The 22280-nt window shown below is 30.3% G+C and overlaps 1 protein-coding gene and 1 non-coding gene across 2 annotated transcripts; both read left to right on the plus strand.

Annotated features, from left to right (window-relative positions):
• The first annotated feature begins 7106 nt into the window (after window positions 1-7106).
• Window positions 7107-7188, plus strand: TRNAS-GCU (transfer RNA serine (anticodon GCU)). Its single transcript has one exon. It is a non-coding gene; the product is annotated as a tRNA-Ser (tRNA).
• A 4432-nt stretch (window positions 7189-11620) lies between these two features.
• On the plus strand, window positions 11621-13065 carry LOC101258657 (mitochondrial uncoupling protein 5-like). The gene has a single exon (XM_004239979.5). The coding sequence runs from the start codon at window positions 11908-11910 to the stop codon at window positions 12868-12870; it is 963 nt and encodes a 320-aa protein (XP_004240027.1). The 5' UTR covers window positions 11621-11907; the 3' UTR covers window positions 12871-13065.
• The last annotated feature ends 9215 nt before the right edge of the window (window positions 13066-22280 follow it).

Here is a 22280-nt window from a genome sequence, read left to right on the forward strand (position 1 = left end):
TTTGGAAAAGTCACAATCTTTCAGAAAGGTCGTCACCTTTCATAAAAGTCACAACTTTAAATAAAAGTCACAACTTTTCATAAAAGTCACAACTTTTCATAAAAGTCGCAACATTTCATAAAAGTCACAACTCTTCATAAAAGTCGCAACTCTTCATTTTCCATTCACACCTTTTTAAAATCCAACAATCCCCCGCATGAATGGGGAATGACTCGAAGACAAAGAAACGGACAAGTATGTGTACTTTACAAGCAAGAATTAATTGCATCTGGATAAGTAGGTTTCCCCTTGGACTTTCCGTAGTGAACATATGTCGGATATACTTGGTCAATCGGTAGATGTGATATCTTTGAACCGTCGAACTTTGGTGTATACCTAGACAACCATATGTCACATAATTAACCCTTTACCATTTATGGTTCTTACGGTTGTGTTCGTTTTAGCCATAAACACCTCCTGGTTTCATAAGTGTATAGAGAGATGGGCTTTTGACAATCATCTTCTTTAAAGCGGCTTACACTTCACACTCACACAGGTGATTTCTAACCGTGTTATCGCGTAGATACACTATTTGGTCAACTCTGCCAAACTTAGCAAATCATTAAAACCATTAAGCTTTATTAACTCATTAACAAGCCTTAATGTTGCATCCTTGTCCCTGAGCATTGTCTTCATCATGAGAATGGATTGAGTTTATTGACAATGCCGAACCGTCATTCACAACTTTGTTTTTCTCCTTGAATCTAGCTCTTGGAATCTCCAGTCTGCTAGATAGAGTTACCGCCATTATGACTTGTCCTAAGCCGTAAATTCATTCCCTTAGATGATCTTTTAACTTTCTCTCTAGTTAGGCCTTTTTGTAAGTGGATCCGACACATTATCCTTTGACTTTACATAGTCAATTTTGATAATTCCACTAGAGAGTAGTTCTCTAACAGTATCATGTCTATGTCGTATATGACGAGACTTTCCGTTATACGTCATGCTCCATGCCCTACCTATTGCATCTTGACTGTGAAAGTGTATGCATACTAATGCCAATGGTTTGGGCCAAAATAGAATATCTATCAAGAAATTCTGGAGTCTTTTAACTTATTCACCGACCTTATCTAGAGCACCTAGCTTAAAGATCATTGTAGAGCTAGCGATACATGTCTCTTTTGAAATATTTCTAAGAGACTGCTCCTCTAACAATAGTAAATACATATCCACTCGTGAATTTTACTTCATTCTTCCGATGATTCAATTTGCATCACTATATCTTTCAATATTGTTGGATATTGTTATAATGCAAGACATAGTTTTAAGTATTATTTTAAATACTCCAAAACTCTATTTATTGTCATCTTATGAATTTATTTGGGATCACTTCTGAACGGACTCAGTTTAAAATAGCAAATGCTATATCTGGTCGCACACACTATATGATATACATCATGCTTCCCAAAAATCTTGCACAATCCAATTGTGAGTCACTTTTGTTTTCACTCTTTTGAAATGCAAAGCTCACATTTATTGGACACTTGACAATATTGACATTCAAATATTTGAACTAGTTAAGTACCTTTTCAATGCAATGAGACCGTGAAAATGCTAAACATTATGGAGTTCTACGAATTCTTATATCTAAGATCGCATTAGCAACTCTAATAATTTTCATTCCACTTGCTTTATAGCATACGTTTAGTAGCATTTATGTCATTAATGTCTCTATTGATGATCAACATATCACCAATATACAAACAAACAGTGACCTTATGATTTTAATGTGAACACATTTATCACTTCCATCATTCTTCAATCCATTTGCCAACATGGTTTGATTGAATTATGTCATTGTTTTGGTGCTTCCATAATGTGACTTAACAAGTTCACATACTTTCTTTTATTTACCAGGTACCACAAAACCCTCGGGTTGTTCCATGTAATTTCTTCCTCCAATTCTACATTTAAGAAAGTTCTTTACACATTCATTTGATGAAATTGGAGGTCATATACTACAGTAATAATTTTTGCATCCGAATGGATGTAATTCTAATTACTAACGAGTATATATATCGACAAGATCAAAATCTCCTATCAACTATTATTTTTCCTTCTAAAGATTCATTTTGAACCCAAAGGTTTATTTCTTTGAAGAAGATCAATTAATTTTCAATATTGTTTATTGACACCATCTTTCCAAAGGATGAGTCTACAGAAGACACAGAAAATGTTACAAAATCATATTCGAAGGAAGTAAATATCCTTTAACATTTTACTAAGCCTCTGAATCTCTTTATTATGTACATTATCTTTTTCATTTCCTAGGCCTTTTAGACCCTTCTCTAGACTACTCAAGTCTAATTTTACAGTCCACAGTCATAGGTCCTATTTTAATTTTTTTAAGAATAGGATCTTGGACTTTGACTAGATACCCCCACACTTTTGAAATATTTCAAGTTGTATTTCCTTTCTTTCCATTTTTCATATAGAAAAAATCATATTCTGATCAAACAAAATCGCTTTCTTTCTAAAAGGACAAAGTTTTTATTGATCCCTTTTGCAGTAAGGATAGTTCCTCCACACAAGTTTTGTGTAAAATCGAACTTATAAATTATGCATCCATAATTTCTTTCAACGTTCGATTTTTCATTAGATTGAGGTGAATATGTCAGTAGTTTGATATTTCACTTTCCAAATATATTTCTGCACAATGAGATTTATACTCTCCATTCTTATCACTTCTTATATAATTTTTTCACACTGATTTTCAACTTCGATATTACATTGTCTAGACATTTCTATTGCTTCATCCTTACTATTTAGCAAATAGACATAGTCATTTCTAATGCAATTCTCAATAAAAGTAACAAATACTTTTTCCCACCATGAGATGGTGTTAACTTCATATACCATGAGATGGTGTTAACTTCATATCATAAATTTCAGTGTAAATCAATTCTAAGGGATTAAAATTCCTTTCAACAGATTTATAAGAATGCTCAACATACTTATATTCCACAAAAACTTGACATTTTTATTTATTGCACTCAAAGTTAAGCAAAACTTCTAAGTTGATCAGTTTTTCTTACAAGGTTTTGTAATTGACATGCCCCAAGTGTTCATGTCACAAACATTGACTCAAGCAAGTAAGAACAAATAAAAACATTGAGTTTGAAAATCTCTTCGCGAGGTAGCTTTTTTCTCACTAATATTTTGTTCCTATTTCTTACAATTTTGTGTGATATAAACATTGTTTAGATTGTCAAATATCCTTTTCAGAAGGACATTTTCCATAACTTTCAATTTGATTGTTAAAGAACTATCTATGAACAAAGTTTCATTGGGTTCAATAAAGACAATATAGTCCAACTGTTATTTTTACAAAAAAACATAACAAATGACTATTCACCAATATTCATGTCTATGCAAATACTTTTATTATAATAGACATATCTTTTCATGAAAAATCACAATATTTTAAGTGATTTTTTTCCATAAAAGAACACAATTATTTTGAACAAGTATATATATAATTTGGATGTTTCATACTAGTCACACTATATACTAGTAATAGAGAAACTCAACAACCACAATATCAAATATACTCCAAGAATTTTGTGGGTATAACATAATACAAAAGTATCATTAAATTTCATATCTTTTGCTCCAAAGTTAAATTAGACACCAAGTCTAATCATAAGCAAATAACCCCCACATTTCAAATGTGATCTCAAAAATATTTTTCAAGTATTTGAAAATAGTTTTTCCACATATTTTAATGTTGGAAACATTATTCTACGAAAGAATTATAGTGCTGCAATTCTCTTTGGCAATTTTTACACAATGTCAAAGTTCATTCCATAGAAATACAAAATCACAAAATGTAATTCACTGGTATTTTTTCTCTATCATAAATAGACATACCACTTAGTATTTTAAATACTAACAATAAGGACAAAAAGAAATTGTACTATTTATTTCTATATTACATTGAAGTTTATAGAAAATCAAAAGTACAACATTGACTTATTATGTGAAGTTTTTATATTCTTCAAACCAATTGCATAGTCCAATTTATCCAGAGTATAAAACCACAAAAGTTTTTAGTCTACAAAATGAGACACATTAACATTTCTCATAGAGTACAAAACTACAAAAAAAAAATCTCCAAACAGAATAACACATATTCTTTATCACATAGAAATGTTTTTCTTATCAAATAGTCTTCCAACTATAACATTTTGACATACTATTTTATCAAATAAAAAATATGCATCTCTCATTTTTTGCAAACTAAAGAATTTTAAAAGCAACAATATTTGCGAAGTAAAATTCATACCACAACATATGGTTTGCAGATCTTTTTCCCAAGATACGCATAAAAAAAATTTAAAACCAAAGATGATAACTCTTAGAAACTATTTTCCTCCTTAGATAATTTAATAAGAAGGTTACCTGATAATCTTTAAACAGAATACCATAAAAAAATTTTGTTACATTCTCACTTCGACCTTGCTAACCAAAGTAACGAATTATGGAGAAGTAATGCATTTATCTTCTACTTCCATGATCAGATTCTCTCAATCATTAGAATACAAAAAATAGTAATAGTATAATAATTTCCTTAAGATTGTTGTTCATCTTGTATTCCAAACATACTTAGAACAAAACTTTGAACATCTTTGTAAGAAAACAAAGTTTAAGAACATTTTCACAACTAGAAAATTAAAACTAGTAGCGAAACTAGAATCAGAAACAGATTTTTTTAAAAAAATATATACGAAATATTTTTCTTAAAGAGGAATTGTTGTTAATATGTGTCTAAAGAATCTTACTGATTCCAACAAACTTTGCAGAAACACGAAGTTACCATGTTTAATGAACCAGTGAAGAACAGAAGAATAGAAGAACTGAAATTAATTCACAAATCTAAAATTTGTAAAACACGTACCAGAATCTGAAAATTTTTAATAGGAAAAAGATCAAGTCCACTGAATTCACAGTGTCCCCTTAAGGAAATTATTCCCCTCTAGTATCCGAGGTTTGATTTGGAATATGACCTCCCAGGGTAAAATGATCTCAATCACCAGAGTATAGATACCAAAAACTCCGGTGTCAGCGAACCACTCAAAAGCAGTAAAGTACACTTAGAACAAAGATTTAGTAGTTGAAGAAGAAGTCCATAAAGTATATTTAAAATAAGAGGAAATCCTTCAATTTATAGACAACAAAGGATAGTGCGAAAAGATTCTTATTGTCCCTTACCGGAATGGTCACAAACCTTTGGAAAAGTCACAATCTTTCAGAAAGGTCGTCACCTTTCATAAAAGTCACAACTTTCCATAAAAGTCACAACTTTTCATAAAATTCGCAACTTTTCATAAAAGTCACAACTTTTCATAAAAGTCGCAATATTTCATAAAAGTCACAACTCTTCATAAAAGTCGCAACTCTTCATTTTCCATTGACACCTTTTTAAAATCCAACAAACCTTACTCCTACCTCATAGAAATAAAAATATTATTTTTGATAGACTCTTGACTTAAAATAAAACATTTTCAAAAATGAAAAACAAAGTTCTCTTCTCTTTGCCGCTAAACCAAAAACACCTAACTCACCAATCCCCTCATGTTCTATTGATCTAAACCACCTAGCAATGCCCCCACCAATAGAAAAAATTTCCCCTTTCTACATTTCTAGGCTTCACAATAGCTCTCCCTTTCTTTTTCATTAATTAACAGTTATCGCTAAATATATATTTTTAGCGATAATTTAATACTCTTTATATATTTATGTCTTTAAAGGATTTAGTGGTAATTTAATACTCTTTATATATCTATATCCTTAAAGGATTTAGCGGTATTACTCAGTAAAAGTACATTAACAATAAAAATAATGTGTAATCGAAACACAATAAACAACAGATGATAAATATCAAAAGCAAGAAACTACAAGAATAAAATTAATACTACGACAGATATCACCAAGGCTCGAGAAAAAATAAAGAATGCGAAATAAAGTGAAAGCCATACCGAGAATATAATTAAGGTAGACATCAATATCAAACTTATATTATGATCACAAGATTTGTTTAATAAAAAAGAAAGTATACAATTGAGTTCATGTGTTTAAACTTTAAAAAGGAGGAAGAACTATACTCCAGAAGCAAAAGGTGTATATCTATGCCTTAAAAAAACTAAAGGAAATACAAATTTGTTAAATATTGCCAAGTTGGGGTGAGGCATTTTTGGTTATAATAATTAAGAATTCAACTTTCTTAGATGCCATCACACATTTTATATTCTTAGAACAATTAACCAAAAGCAAAACAAAGACTAGATATTGATCATCACCTACCTATCTATCTAATTAATTTTTAGTATTTCATCTCGTGTTCGATGCCTGTTTAACTAATTTGAATTTGTGTTGCATTAGGCCCCACTCAAAAAATCCTTAAAATTCCTAAAAAAAAAAATCATATCCCTAGAAAGCTCGAACTTAAAATATTTTTTTATAAAAAAGGAGTAATAATTTAGCTAATTGGTGGAGAACCCTCTCCTTCATGAGTTCATGGCCTTGAACTTTTCCCAAGACTTCCCCATTTATTAATTATATTTTGAATATGGTCAAAATTAAGAGACAACCCTTTAGTATTTTCCTATTAATAAGATTCCATTTTTTCTACATATTGAAAATTGACATTACTTTTTTTTTGTGATTATGTAGTATCCGGGCCCATTTGTGCATATCATTGACAAATTTTTACAAGATACTTTGTTCTAAATCATTAGCATCTAAAGTCTGAGTAATTTTCTCTATGAAAATTTAAACATATAAAAAAAGACAACTTAATTATCATTTTTCCTTCTATTTACATGATCTAAATGTAAAAGTTTATCTACCACTCACAAAATCACTGATATCTTCCACTTAGCTCTTTCATTCAGATAAATTAATGAGCGATTACGTTTTTTTCAAAGGATGACTACTTTCAAGCTCACCTCCTCGAAAACTATCTTATTGATCACTACGTCACATCCTGAATACGGGAAAGTTGGGGAGTATTGTATTATAGACCAAAATTACTTTATGTAATTTTAAAATTGAATAATACACAATAAGTCGCTTTGGCCGAGTGGTTAAGGCGTGTGCCTGCTAAGTACATGGGGTTTCCCCGCGAGAGTTCGAATCTCTCAGGCGACGATTTTTGTTTTAATTTTATTTTTCAAAGACGCGGTGACTCGGTCCGGTTTTTTCAGCTTCTAGGCAATTGTTTATCTATCGACACGTGTTTTCTATAATAATTTTATTTATGCTTTTTTTTTTGTTTCGTTATTCATTTTTATTTGTTCATGTTTGAGTTGACACACATAATTTATAAGAAGATTAAATTGTTATAACACATATAAGTATATAATTAAATTCAATGTTTTAAGAATTAATCATACTTAATGATAAGTATATATCTAGATTTAAATTATAAATATTTATTTTTAACACGCTATGAATAGGAGTCCGTTTAAACTGACTAGAAAAAAAATTTTCTTTTTTCTTTTTTAAAAGCCATTTAAAACTTATTTTCAACTTTGCAAACACATCCAATCCAAACATACCCTAAAATAGACGAAAAAGTGTTTATTTAAGAGAATTATTGAGAATGTCCCTACATTTTATGTCAGTTATACTTTCTTCGTTCACTATTTTTTGTCATGGTTTCTAAATTTAGAGTTAAACTATAAGAACTTTGACTAACATTTTAAGATGTATTTTTTCACCGTATTGATATGCAAAAAATTGCAATTTATAGTACTTTTCGTATTCTTTTTGAATATCTAAATTTCTTGTTTAATATATTGAGTAAATGTAATCTAATTTAACTTTGAAAATTAATCAAATTGATTTTTGAAAAGCGCAACATAACAAATAAAAGTGGATGGAGGGAGTATTCCTCAACAATTGATAGCCTTAAAGACACACCATCAATCATGTAAAGTGAGTTTGAAATTCACCTTTTAAGTTTTCGCCATGTTTAGGAGTGTTTAATTTTAATACTTGTCTCAACTTTTTATTAAGAGTTTCATACTTTACAAGAGTTTGAGATAGTTAAGAAAAATAATATTTTTAAGACTATAAATAATTTAATAACGAAATTAATAATTTAGGACATGTTTTCAAACACACATTATTATTATGTATAATAGAAAAGGTCACAAAAATGGTGACCAAGTCAAGCGTTACCATTTGGCCCCTAATAAGTGACCCAATAAATTTATAAAGTGACGTTTAACAGAACAATTCTTAAGTCTTAACTAGGCTTCCTAATTGTCAAACTTGCCCTTGTACCATTTTCAAGTGGCACTATTTGACTCCAAATTTTTCTCTCTCTTGTTCTCATAGTCAATAATACATTTATATAATTGGCATTTTCATCATGTTCAACCTATTATTTTAATTGTAATAATGAGATCATGTTCACTAATTAAACATCATTAAAGTTTTGACTGTTATATATGGGGAATAAAAAGTGCTTTTATGGGAATGAATTGATAAACGAAATGTTCCTTATTCCCTATGTTTCGTTACTTCATTTATCAACGAAATGAGAAAAAGTGAAATATAGTAATTATAATTGTTCTTTTCGTCTGATCAATGTTTTGATTTTATTTAGGTGAGTTTGAAAATATAAGTAAAAGAATATCCATAAAAGCTAAGGGTTATTCCTAAAGCTATTAAGTTCTTAACATTCAATGATATCTCTCAAATGGAGTATCAATTGGACCACTTAAATTGACTTTGATCAAGTAAAACAGATCTCAGCTATGGATTACTAGAGTATAATCTAATTTATCTATTTTTATGAGGAAGATTAAGATCTACTAGTTCATATTTTATAAACTTTAAAAATTCATCAAATCCTTCAGAAAAAACTAATCAGTAGGGTAATTCGGTTCACAAAGTATCCTGTTTTTTTAGAGTTCACCAAAGCACCGCACCTCAAGGGGTATGATTAATGACGGAGTCATAATTTCGATTAAGAAGTGTTAAAATATAAAGAAGTAAAATTGTGTAGAAGTCAAGTGGTTCTTCACTGATCAGTGTGATTTAGACAATCTAGCTTTAATGACTGCTTTCACGATTTAAACTCGTGATACAAAGACAATTTTACCCTATAGCTTTGAAGTTAGGATTGTTTTGCTAGTAACAATTTATATGTGATAAGGCACATAATTGTTATTATTCAGTTTTGATTATAGAAATTAAGCAAAGTCTCCAAAAAAATTTAGATGAAGTCCTATTGAAGTCAAGTTGAGTTGCATTTTTTTCCTTGCATGTGTCCTAAGCTTGTTTTCATAATTAAAATTGGAATCAAGTTGATATAAATGTATGTGTCAATTCAGATATAGTGCAAGTTGTGGTAATTTAATTAGGTGATATAACTAGGCAGTAGCACCTACCTAGTTACTGCCAGGAATTTTCAGCAACTAATTTGATCATAATTCCACATATGAACAATAAATATATGTAGTTATTGCGAGATATACTATGGTTTAGACATGTAAAAAGAAAAACGTATTAATGTGTCAGTAAAAAGGTACAAGATATTAATTATAATAAGTATATTGAAGAGGTAGGATTGAGATAGGCTAAAAGAGGACGTAATTAAATTAAATAAAACGCAACATGACTTTAACTTAGTTAGAATATAACACTAAATAGAAAGATTTGAAGATCTAGTATTTTGATAGAAGGTTATTTAGAAGGCGGTCGTATTTTATATGGGAGAGATAGGGTCATAGGGAGCTATATGATAGTCGCATAGTCACTTAATTTTTCAATGTTTATTACTATCTATTATCTTGTTATTTTTCTGTCATATTATTCTTACAATCTCACTTTAAAAAATTTATATTTTGAGTCTAAAGTCTATCGAAAATAACCTCTTTTTACATTCACAAAGATAAAAACAATGTCGATATATATTCTATCATTTTCAAAGCATACTTGCATAATTATATTGAGTATGTTGTTATTATTGTTATAGAAAATATTTACTCGCAAATAGTACACTACACCTTAAATGATTTTTAGCGGCAATAGCTTAATTGCCGTTAAATCTGCATTTTTAGCGGTAATTAATACTCCTAGTAAATGTTCTTAAAATCTATAGCGACATTGGATCAAATGACATTTAATTAATACTGATAAATATTTAACACTCTTTATTAGTACGTATACACTGCTAAAAATTAATTTTTATTATAGCGATGTTAAACATTAAACTAAATAATTAGTTTCAAAGTTACAAATTACTCCGACAACAAATACTACCATAAATTACTGTGACAACAAATATCACCCAATAATAATCACTGTTAATAAAATTAAAATTAAAATTTTATTGCTAAACAATAAATTATCAGTAATTTTATTTAACAATAAATATACAATATATCTATAATTAGATATAATCAATATGTATTGCGTATAAAAAAAATACAGTAATAAATTTGGCCAATGGGATTAAAAAATCTCCTAATTATAAATTGCAGACATGTGCTCTTTCCTAAAATAATAATTTTATGATTTCTTTTTTTTTTGTTCACCTTTCTGTTCTTTTTTTTACAAATATATTTATTTATTTTGTAAAAACCATCAAGTGATTCAGAGCTTGTCAGCATCTTTAATTTGTTAGATTCCTTTTCTTTTCTTATAAAACATTTTTTAAACGTACTCTTCTTTTTAGTTTTTATTTTTTTAGTAAAAAGAAGAATAAATGAAGCTTCTTAAAACGTCAAAACACGTAACATGTAAGTAAGGAGACAAAAAAATGAGTTTCATTTTCTTTGGAGAGTAATCGATATGATTTTTGATATCTTTATTTATTTATAGAATAACATTAAAAAAATTAAAAGATGTCATGAACAAGATTATACAAATATAAATAATATGTCATACTAATAGAGAAAAAAAAAATAAGTAAATAAAATGTTTTTTACAATTTTAATTTATTTGTATTATATTACTTAATTTTTTCGTTTTGAACAAGAATATCTCTTTCCTTTTTAATAACTTTTTAATTTTATATTTCATATGTTAAGAGGCCGGTTTGCTATGCCATTACATATGACATGTTTACGATTATAAAATCCAATAAATTACTTTTTTAAAATTTCGTGTTAAGTAAAAAGTAAAAACGTAATGAAGTATAATTTATTAAATAGTATCATAATTAATTAGTTTATTTAATTTTACATTGGTTCAAATAATTTGATGAGTTTGGGACCCCACATCCTCATAAATATTGGTTGAAACAAAGCAAAATTAACAAATTTAACCTTAGCTGTAAATCCCAACTCCACATGCTACACTACATTATTTTAGAAACAGAAATTACGCCTACTTCGAAAGTGTAATTTCCATTTCCATTTTTTGATTTTCTAATTATCGTAATGTTTGAATTAATCTTTTTATATCTAGATTAATTTTATAAAATATCTATTTTATTATTATTAATAATAGCTATCGAACGATTCTATTTATAAAAATAAAACATATAAAGAAAATAATCATTTTCCACAAAAAATTAATACGAAACTTTATGAATATCAACCACTTCATTGTGCTATTTCGTTTGTCTTTCTATTATTTTTCCCTATAAATTCCCTTTTCCCCTTCTTTCTCTTACCCAACCAAATTCATTTCTCTCTAGCATATGTCTCAGAGATCCAATATCCCACACTTTGCATCGATAGCTTTTTCCATTCACTCTCATCTCTTCGTTTCTAGTGAATTATCATCTAATTCCAATTGGTCATAATTTTTTACCTATCATCTCAAAAAAAAAAAGATCTTCATCCATCCCTTTTGTATTATTTTTCATCAAAGATTTTTTTTGTTGTTTGGAGTAGATCTTGATTAATTATGGGTGTTAAAGGTTTTGTTGAAGGAGGCATTGCGTCTATTATTGCTGGATGTAGTACACATCCACTTGATCTCATCAAGGTACGTATGCAGCTTCAGGGCGAAGCGTCTGCGTCTGCATCTGTTCAGACGACGCAGACGCTTCGCCCTGCTCTTGCTTTTCCTCCTCCCAATAACACAACAAATGCCCATGTTCCAGTCGCACCTCGTGTGGGGCCCGTTGCCGTCGGTGTACGGATCGTCCAGCAAGAGGGCGTCGCCGCTCTTTTTTCCGGCATATCCGCCACCGTCCTCCGGCAAACCCTTTACTCAACGACCCGAATGGGATTATATGATATGTTGAAGAAAAAATGGACCGACCCGAATACGAAAAACATGCCATTGGGGAAAAAAATTGTCGCCGGGCTGATAGCCGGCGGAATTGGGGCGGCCGTCGGCAACCCTGCTGACGTGGCAATGGTACGGATGCAGGCCGACGGGCGGCTACCCGCCGCGCAACGGCGGAACTACAAGAGCGTGGTGGATGCAATAACCCAAATGAGCAAAAACGAGGGCGTTACTAGCCTGTGGCGCGGTTCATCCCTTACGGTGAACCGCGCCATGCTGGTGACGGCCTCACAGCTTGCGTCTTACGACGAGTTTAAGGAGATGATTTTAGGTAAGGGTTTGATGAAAGACGGACTCGGGATCCACGTGACAGCGAGTTTTGCCGCGGGTTTTGTGGCGGCTGTAGTGACGAATCCGGTAGATGTGATCAAGACTCGAGTTATGAACATGAAGGTGGAGCCCGGAGCGGCTCCACCTTACAATGGAGCACTTGATTGTGCAATGAAAACAATTAAAGCTGAGGGGCCAATGGCATTGTATAAAGGATTTATTCCTACAATTTCAAGGCAAGGACCATTTACTATTGTGCTCTTTGTTACATTGGAACAAGTCCGAAAATTACTTAAGGACTTTTAATTAATTAATTAATTAATGATATGATATGATGACGACGAACAAGTTGATTTAGTAGTTGTTTAATTAATCAAACATAATAATTAGTTAATTCCATGGAATTTGGAACGAGGTAGCACAATATTAGATGTTAGTGTTCTCATTTGTTAGTGTTATATTAATGAGATATATATATATATATATATTTATGTTATCATATTTTCTTTTTTGACACGTCATTCAGATGAACAATTTTAATAATGTTGACAATTAACATAGAGTGAAGGAATAGATGCAAATTTAGTTAAAAGTATATTTTAATAAAAGTTACTATCTAATCTCACATTTAATTCATCCTTCTTAATTATACTAACAAAACTTACAATTCATATATTCAAACTTATTTCAATTTAGTCACAATACAAATCTTAATTTCTAATGTGCTTCTAACAAGCAATTAGTAAACTTATAACACGTACCAATAACTTTTTGTTTCATTACATATGAAAATATTAAATATATAAAATTTAAGATACTAATTTTTTATTTACGATAGATATAATGTCTTCTTGAAATGAAATAAAACAGTGTTAGGAATAATTTTTTTCATTATATATATGTCCAATAATCTTCTATTATTTTGTTATTAAATAATTGAGAGAGGGGTTTTCAGGGTCCCAAAAGGCAACACAATTACACGTTTATTGTGATGTTATTGTCATGCATTGCATTTGGTATTAGGATTTTTGGTTGATGAGCTTGGATTATATATAAGGTAGAGCCCAAGGACCATTGATGGCAAATAAAGTTTTTCTAGAGCTGAATTACGCGTGTACTTTTATTAAAATAGAATTACAGAGATATTTAATATTTTTTTAAATAATATTTTCAATCAAAACCCTAGAATTAGTAATGTCTATCCTTTATATCTTCCCATGTATCACCAGACACTAAAATTATCTTAAATAATTGTATTTTTAAGTTCGTTCAATTTAAATTGAGGAGGTGATCCATATGATTAAATTGAGAAGTTCTTTTTTAACCTTCTATTTACTAGTATTTTGGTGTAGGAATTTTGCAAGATATTGATTTTACTTTTAGTTCATTCTAGATGATTACCAAATATAACTTGTCATGTCAATAATTTTTTTTACCAAAAGTTCCCAAAGGGGAATATGCAAAAGTCTTTTCATCACATAGACTGGCCACTTGCATTTTGCTTTAACAATTTTAATGATATATTACTCCTTTTTTTTCATTCCATTCTAAATATAGTGATTCCAAATATACTTTTATCATTCTATATTAAAAGTTTATATTTGAGTCTCTTAAAAAATGGAGTCGTTTTTATAAGAGAGGATTTTATCCTTTAATGTGAAATTTTTCTACGAATATACGAATTTAATCATATTTTAATAAGAATATCAAATATCGAATGAGAAATCAAAAAAGAATAAATTCAATCATTTCACTAATAAAAGTCGAGGAAGTCGAAAGCAACTTTTTACCAAATTATATTTGCTAGCTCTGGTTCTTGTTTATGTTTGTGTGTCAAGCACACATTGATGAGTTTAGTTTGTGGGAGTAAACGGATTTTAATTTAGGGGAACTTACATAAATTTTATTAATTTAGTAGCTAATTACTTAGACATATTTTGATTTGTAATATTACGTATCTTATCAGATTTTGGATTTTCTAAATACGTCTAGATACATGTATCTTGGATACATGGTTTGAATTTAGGTCTCTAACACTACACCATTTTAGGCCTACGGCCACACTAATTCTTGACTACACTTGTAAAGTGTTGCCTAAAGTAGTTTTGGGAACGCTTTTAAAGCGTAGCTGAAATTTTTAACTTTTAGCTACAATAATTTTGGCAACACTTTGAAAGTGTACTCTTTAATGGTATAAGATACACTTTATAAGTGTTTTTACAATATGATATAATTAACAACATTTATTTACATATATGGCCACACTTTTAAAATGTTCTATTTTTATAATTGAAAAAACAACACCTTATAAGTGTTGCCTTGAAAATTTTATATTCCCTCCAATATTTTAACACTCCCTCCCTCCCATTTATATTGGCCAAAAAAAAAAAACATTAATAAATAATAAACCTTAACTTTTTCACTTCACTTTACTAATAAAACATAAAAGTTGAAGGTCCAAATATAATTTTTTTTGGGAGAAAAAACGATCTGCCCCCAATTTCTTGAATGAAAAATTTTCCACTCGGCTCAAGACATTGAAGCTCCAAATCTGAAATTTTCATAAAGCAAAACTATAATTTTTTTCAGGTTTCAAGATTTTGTTGTTCATCTCGGACATTCAAAACGTGATTATTTTTTTGTTTACAGGTTTTAGTTTCTGTTTTATTCCATATGTTTGGCTTAATACAGAAAGTGTAGGAGATAACGAGCTATTCCATCTTTGTAGCGATAGTTCAGCTCGTTACTGTCTCTGTTCGCTGCCCGGGAGAAGGTGATAAGTCTCTTGACTTTTTTTGCGTATTGATGGATGTCTGTATCTTTTATGCCATGTGAGATAAATACCAGCGTTACTCTGTCTAAATGCTAAGTAATTATTCTTCTGTTGTGCTCGGAATTAGTTCGAGATTTTCTTCCTATGGTGAATGTTTCGAATGCTTTGCATATTCGGTCTTCTTTTACGCATGTGTTCGGAGTTCGACATTTGGTTGTTTCTCTTTTGATTTCATGAATACCTTTAATGTTATAGCTCTGTCGTTAGATTTTAGTTTCTTTTTCTGAAACTTCTCTTAACAAAACAAAAATGAAATGCATCCTTCTCCTATCAAGTTTGTTCCATATTTTATTTCTTTCTTTCTTCTTTTCCTTTTTTTTTTTTAATCGTATAAGTTGTTTAAGATAGCATTAGTAGCTCGAAATTTCCTTAATATCATGTTGCTATTGTGTCAAATCTTCAAGCTTGTTATTTGTAACTTCTTGAGAAAATATGGAGGGCCACTTGGTTCCAAAAGAGGGAGTTCGAATTAGCACCGAGGTTGCTGGTTGATTAATTGGCATCTAGCAATATGAATTTGTGGGTAATGAGTTATCTGATACTTGAGCACAAGGCTAAGCTAGTTCGGTTTTCCCTTCAATACCGAAGAAGGTTCTGCACATTGGACATGCATTTTGTGTGCTCTTTGTTTTCTTTATCACTGTGACTTTGAATCACTGTCTTCTGGTAATTATTATGTGACTTTGAATCACTGTCTTCTGGTAATTATTATGAAGATAGTAATCTACTTTGCATCAGCTTTAGAGTATTTCTTGGCAGATATGTACCCTGTGCTATTAGGTGCCCAGTTGATGGACTGATTTCACATTCAAAAGAGACATCTGTTGAAAATAAACTTCATGACATGGGATGTTTTGAAATTTTCCATGGAGACACAATAGGAATCACTACTCAAGGTAATATTCTGAATTATGTATTGCATCAAAATTGAAAAATTCCTTAGTTCTTTCATTAAGATTCAACTGATATGTTATTTATGTCGTAGAAATATCTCTATGTTCAGAGTTCAAAGCTAAAGTATTGTACTGCTAGAAAATGAATTTTCTCCGTGTGACCAAACATATTGTGCTAAAAATTAAACTTACAGTTGCACTATAGCTTCAACTTTCACTTGCAATCTGTCAAAACGCGGCTGGGTCGACGGACCTCGCGACGGGACGTCGTGGACCTCGCGACGGACCGCTGTGGACCTTGTGACAGGCCGTCGTAGTCATGAGAGGCCGTCGTGGTCATGACGGGCCGTCGTGATCATCCGTCGTGGTCATAATGGGCCGTCGTGGACTCTGTCGTCCCATACTTGCAAGTTTCTTCTACTACTTCTTTGATCTTCATGACGAACATGCAGGACGGACCGTCATAGCTACGACGGTCCGTCACGCTTTCCGTTACAGCTGAAATTTCAAATTGATTAATTGTTAAATTTTTTAATTTTGTGTTCTTTCTTGATGGAACAAATTTGTTTACTAGAGGAATTGATACGCAAGCAGTTAACGTTGTTATCAATTCTGATTTTCCTAAGAACTCAGAAACGTATTTGCACAGGGTATGTATAACATATCTTTGATCTTGCTTATTGACTTATATATTGTTTTTGCTATTTCATCATTGGTAATTTATTGTTAGTGGCTTTGGTTTGAATTGAGGTAAGATTTTGTTTCTCTTGACCACTATTCATCTTGCTTGTTTGGTATGGTTGAAGTGTAGTTTGCTAATTAATTCCTTTTTTCTTTAGTGTTAGTGTTAGTTTGCGTGCATCATGGTTATTGTATAACACCAAATATTTTATATTGTTACTTATGAAGTTTGAACCCTAATGCAATTATTCATTGTTGTTGAACTCATTTGGAATTGTAGACACCTAAGGGAAGATCATCTACTTTGAACATTAAAAGACAAGTAGGCATCTACTTTGAACATCAAAAGATGCAATCTAATTTTCCGTAACTGTTGGATTTCTTGCCTCTCTATATTGTTGCAATATGAACTTCTTACCTCTTCTATATAACTGTCAATATCTTATTTGTGTAGGGAAATGGAGGTGATCAAATTTGAAGTGGATGAAGAGTTTTTGAACTATTGTAAAAGTTTAAATACATATTTGATTTATTGTGTACACATTTAGAATATTGATGTATAAGTATGGATATGTACACAACACATACTATCTTTTGGTTGTACATGAAATATTTCTCGAAGTTTATTTGAAATATATAGCTTCAATTAATGATTAATTAGTTCATTTTGTGTTTTAGGTCACTTGTATGTATGTAAATATATTATATATATTTGTGCTACATGTAGGCTTATAAATGTTGAAGTTACACTTTGTAAGTGTTGCTCTAGGTAGATAACAAGTTACACTTTGAAAGTGTTGCAATAGATGACCAATAAAAGGCAACACTTTTTAAGTGTGATCAATAAATCTGAAAAGGCAACCTTTTAAGTGTAGTCTAACAAAAAATAGGTGTTGCTAATGCACTTCTTCAAAGCGTGCCCTTATACCTATTTGGCTACGCTTTATAAGTGTTGTCAAAGATGGCAACATTTAAAAAGTGTTGCCTCATGTCAAAGGTTACGCTTTTTTTGGGCAACCCCTAGAAAGTGTTGCTGAATGTCCAAAAGTGTGGCCTTTTATCAAAGGCCACACTTTTTGCTAGTTTAGGCTACACTTACGTGGTGTTGCTGTTGGCCGAAAATGGTGTAGTGTAAATACATTATATTCAAGTGGATTCGCATGTATCTTGAATATATACGAATCTCGTTCGTCTATCTTCCTATTTTTGTATATATGGTAGCAAAAAATACATATATCTAAAAGTAAAATATGTAAAAAAAATTTAATTAATGATAATATACGTAATATTTTAAAAGTATATATAATAGTAATAATATATATAATAGTTAAGTATATATAAGCCGTCCAATTCTATCTACTAACTTTATGTATGGGCTAATTAAAACAGCCCAAATCGATCCATGTATATCTACCCATCATTGGGGAGGATGGATAGCTTATTAGTTTGTGAATTTTTATACTGCCCAAAAAAAAAAAAACAAAGGCCATGACAAAAAACAATAATAATTCCAATCTTTTTAAAAAAAAATAAATTTTAGTCCATATACATTTTATATATTAAGTTATAACTGATAATATACTGAAGGGTTGTTTGGTAGATTCAAAGTCAGGGGAAATTATAAAAATTTCATGATTAATTTATGAGCAAATTACTTAGATATACTTTAGCTTGCAATATTACGAATCTTATCATATTTTGATTTGTCTAAATACATGTAATCTGGGATACATTGGGTCAAAATTAGGTATAATTTGTTCTCGATAAACTATATCCAAGTGAATTCACATGTATATGATATATATAAGAAATCTCCCACACTTCTCTTGCCTCCTTTCCATCTCGCTCGCCACTCTCCATGTATATGGTATTCCAGATACATGCTACCCACACTAGATGTGATTCACATGTATTTGAGATACATAACTATCTCGCTCCTCTCCCTCTCCATCTCGCTCGTCTTTCTACCTAATTTAGTATATATGGTAGCAAAACACGTGTATTTAGGTGTATCTTCTTCAATATATGGTAGGAAACTCTTAATTAGTGATAAAATATATGATAATGGAGTATATGTCTAATTCTGTAGTTTCTCGTTCAAGTTATTCATTATTAATTTTTGTATAACTTATACAATATTTAGTAGGTACTAGGTAGTAGGAAATACACTATTCATCTATAAAATTATTATGTCATTCAGTCGACAGGTTAGAAACCCGCATAACTAATACTTGTATATATTATGAGAGCATCTATGTATTATTTTATGTAGGACAAAAGGTGAAAAAACTAGTATATGTATAACTATTACATGAATAAATAATTTTCATGTAACTAAAACCTGCATAAAATAATATATAAATTTACTCATAACTAATTCCTACATTACTCACATAACTAATTCCTACATTACTCACATACGCATAATTCTAACCAACTACAGTATGATCTCAGAGTTTATAATGACAGTAGCTATAAACAATTACGACCATTTATATGAGTGTATGAACGGTGCGAATAAGTTAGGTAGCGTGAGGTGAGGATCGAGTCGAATTAAACAAGGTAATGCTCATTCAAACTCACACGATAAAAATGTTACATTGTATAGATAAACATATTTTTTCATTTTTATGTATATATCATTAACGCAAGATAAGAAGTCAATTTAGTGGTTTAAGGAGTTCAAAACTAACCGTGAAATTCTTATTTCTATGCTATTTAAATGAAAATTCTAAATCTAGCATCCTCGGCGGGCAATTTCAAAAGAAGGCATAAGTGGCAAAATTTCATTTTAACTTAACTTGGCAGAAGGCTATGTTCCATCAATAAAAGTATAAGCATAGATCATAAATATATCCAGTTCTGATTTACTATGGTCCAAATAATAAATATTTTTCTTCTTCAAACCAATCATACTTGTGGCCATTTACATATGTCCTTTCTTTTTCTTTCTCTAAACTTTGACCATAAAAATCAGATCATATGGTCCTTACCCTTTTAATATGTTGTTTTTCTTACTGTCCTTTTACTCCTTTAGGTCCCCTAGGGTTTTAAATTCGAGGTGTAATGTGAATTGTGAAATAGAGGGAAACGAAATTTGAAAAAATTAAGTTTCTTTTAAGGTGTGTTTGTTATGAGGCGTAATGTGAACTGAGAAATAGAGGGAAATGAATTTGGACAAATTAAGTTCATTTTAGGGTGTGTTTGGTATGAAGGAAACGAAATTTGAACAACATATGATTCATTGTTGTTAATTCTATTTACAAGTATTACATAATAGTGTTTTGTTCTATTCTGAGAAAAATTAATCTAAATTTTGAACAATTTTGTAGAAACTAAATTTCTTCTGAACATACAATTTTATGTTAAAATTGAAACTTGATTTGTCTAATATTTCTTCTATTTTCAGTGTACAATTATTAATATATCAATAACATATTCTTTTATGATGTTTGATAATGATACACGTGATATATCATGATCTTAGTTTGTAAGAGTAAAAAAAGAAATAAATAAATTCGCTATTGAAAGGAACTTTAACTAAAACAAAATATAAAAAGGTCCATAATGAAGGGGAACTAATCAAGCCAATTTAATTCCAAATTAGTTTTTTTGTAAAAAATTAATTTAGCAAAAAAAGGAGGAAGATTCCAAAAAGTATTTTTTTTATACACCTTGCAAACATGAATGTAAAAGCACACAAGCTTTTCATGAATTTATATTAATTTTTTAAAAGTATTTTTAATGAAATTTCTAACTTATTTTTGATCCAATCACTCGAAACAAAACTCTTTTTTTAAATAGATAAAGTCATCGATGCATTTCAAACTAATATTTGTAAAAAGAAAAAAAAATCTTTTGGCTCCTTTTTTTTTTGGGTCTATTTGAAGACCTATGGGCTATGTTAATATTTTAGAATTTTGTCTTTTATAACAAATAAGACCTATAATACAAATTAGAAGTAAAATCTATTCATAAATAATGTCTCCCCCCTTGAAAGAAAAATAATTGTACGTGACCGTGCACATAAAACAATAACACAATGTTGGTTCTTTTCTTTTTCCCTAATAATTCTTCCCTAATTAAATTAGGATTTCAAAAATTACGATCAAAGTATATTGTTCGTATCATAATAAATGGTTTAAAATTCTTAAAAGAGTATGAGATTCTTAATAAAAAATAGAGAAATGTGTTGAAAATACTCTTAAACTTGACGAGAATTTAGGGGCATATTTCATTCTTGTTACTTATACGATAGGGAATATATTCAATACTTCGTAGTATCGGCCATTTACCCCACTTCCCTCCAGATTTCATCAAGTGGTCATGCTAGAGACATAAACAGTCATGGATAATTAAATTATATATGTATACATATATACACTAGATGGTTGTTGTCCGTGCACGCACGGGCCTGATATTTATCTATTTATGTAAAAATTAGTTTGAAAATGAATTTACTCGAAAACTTCTTTAATGAATAGTTACATGCATTATTCATATGTTGACTACACTTCCTAGATGAATCTCTTTGTTTGAATCATTGGTATATATACACATTTGAATTGTTGGTATATATGCAAATTGATGATAGAACTGACTCTGCATATATGCAAATTGTTGCAATTTCGTTTGAGGTCGCTTGTGATTCAATAACCCCCTAAAAGGGAGCTAATAAGCTACGCTTCAGTTGAGAGAAATACAATTACCAATATAATAGCAAGACAAGAACAGATGAATCTAAGAATTAATGAAAATTGAAAGAACACCAGAGAAAGCATTATGAAAAAAAATTATATATGCTTTATTTAGTAGTTGAACTACAGTTGGATGATAAAATATAGCAAATACAAGAGGGACAAAATATATTGAAGGAAAAAAAGGATACATATACCTCGAACTATCGTAAATGGTATGATATATCCTTCGTCATGCTTTAGGGACATTGGTGCCCTTTCCGTCCAAAAATTAGAGCATATATACCGTTTATACTAACGGACATACACGTGTCGTAATCTTATCCACCGATCCTTACATTGGATCGATGGATAAGATTGTGCCATGTCCCTATTTAGTGTTCTATTAGAGTGAAGAACATATATACTCTAGTTTTTTGATGGCAGGAGCAACAATGTCCCTAAAGCATGACAAATGGTATCTGCATACCATTTGCGATAATTCGGAAGTATATTTATCCTTTTTCCCTATATTGAAAACCTTGAGAATTAAAATGCAATTATAATGATGCAACAATTTCTGCTGAATCCCAAAAAAAAAAAAATATAGAATCAAAGGTTAGAAAATGCTCA

Source organism: Solanum lycopersicum, chromosome 5 (assembly GCF_036512215.1).
Source record: "Solanum lycopersicum chromosome 5, SLM_r2.1".
NCBI classification, from domain to species: Eukaryota; Viridiplantae; Streptophyta; class Magnoliopsida; order Solanales; family Solanaceae; genus Solanum; species Solanum lycopersicum.

What these genes read in the sequence shown, in the direction of transcription:
- LOC101258657 (XM_004239979.5), top strand. Translation starts at nt 11,908, where the DNA reads ATGGGTGTTAAAGGTTTTGTTGAAGGAGGCATTGCGTCTATTATTGCT.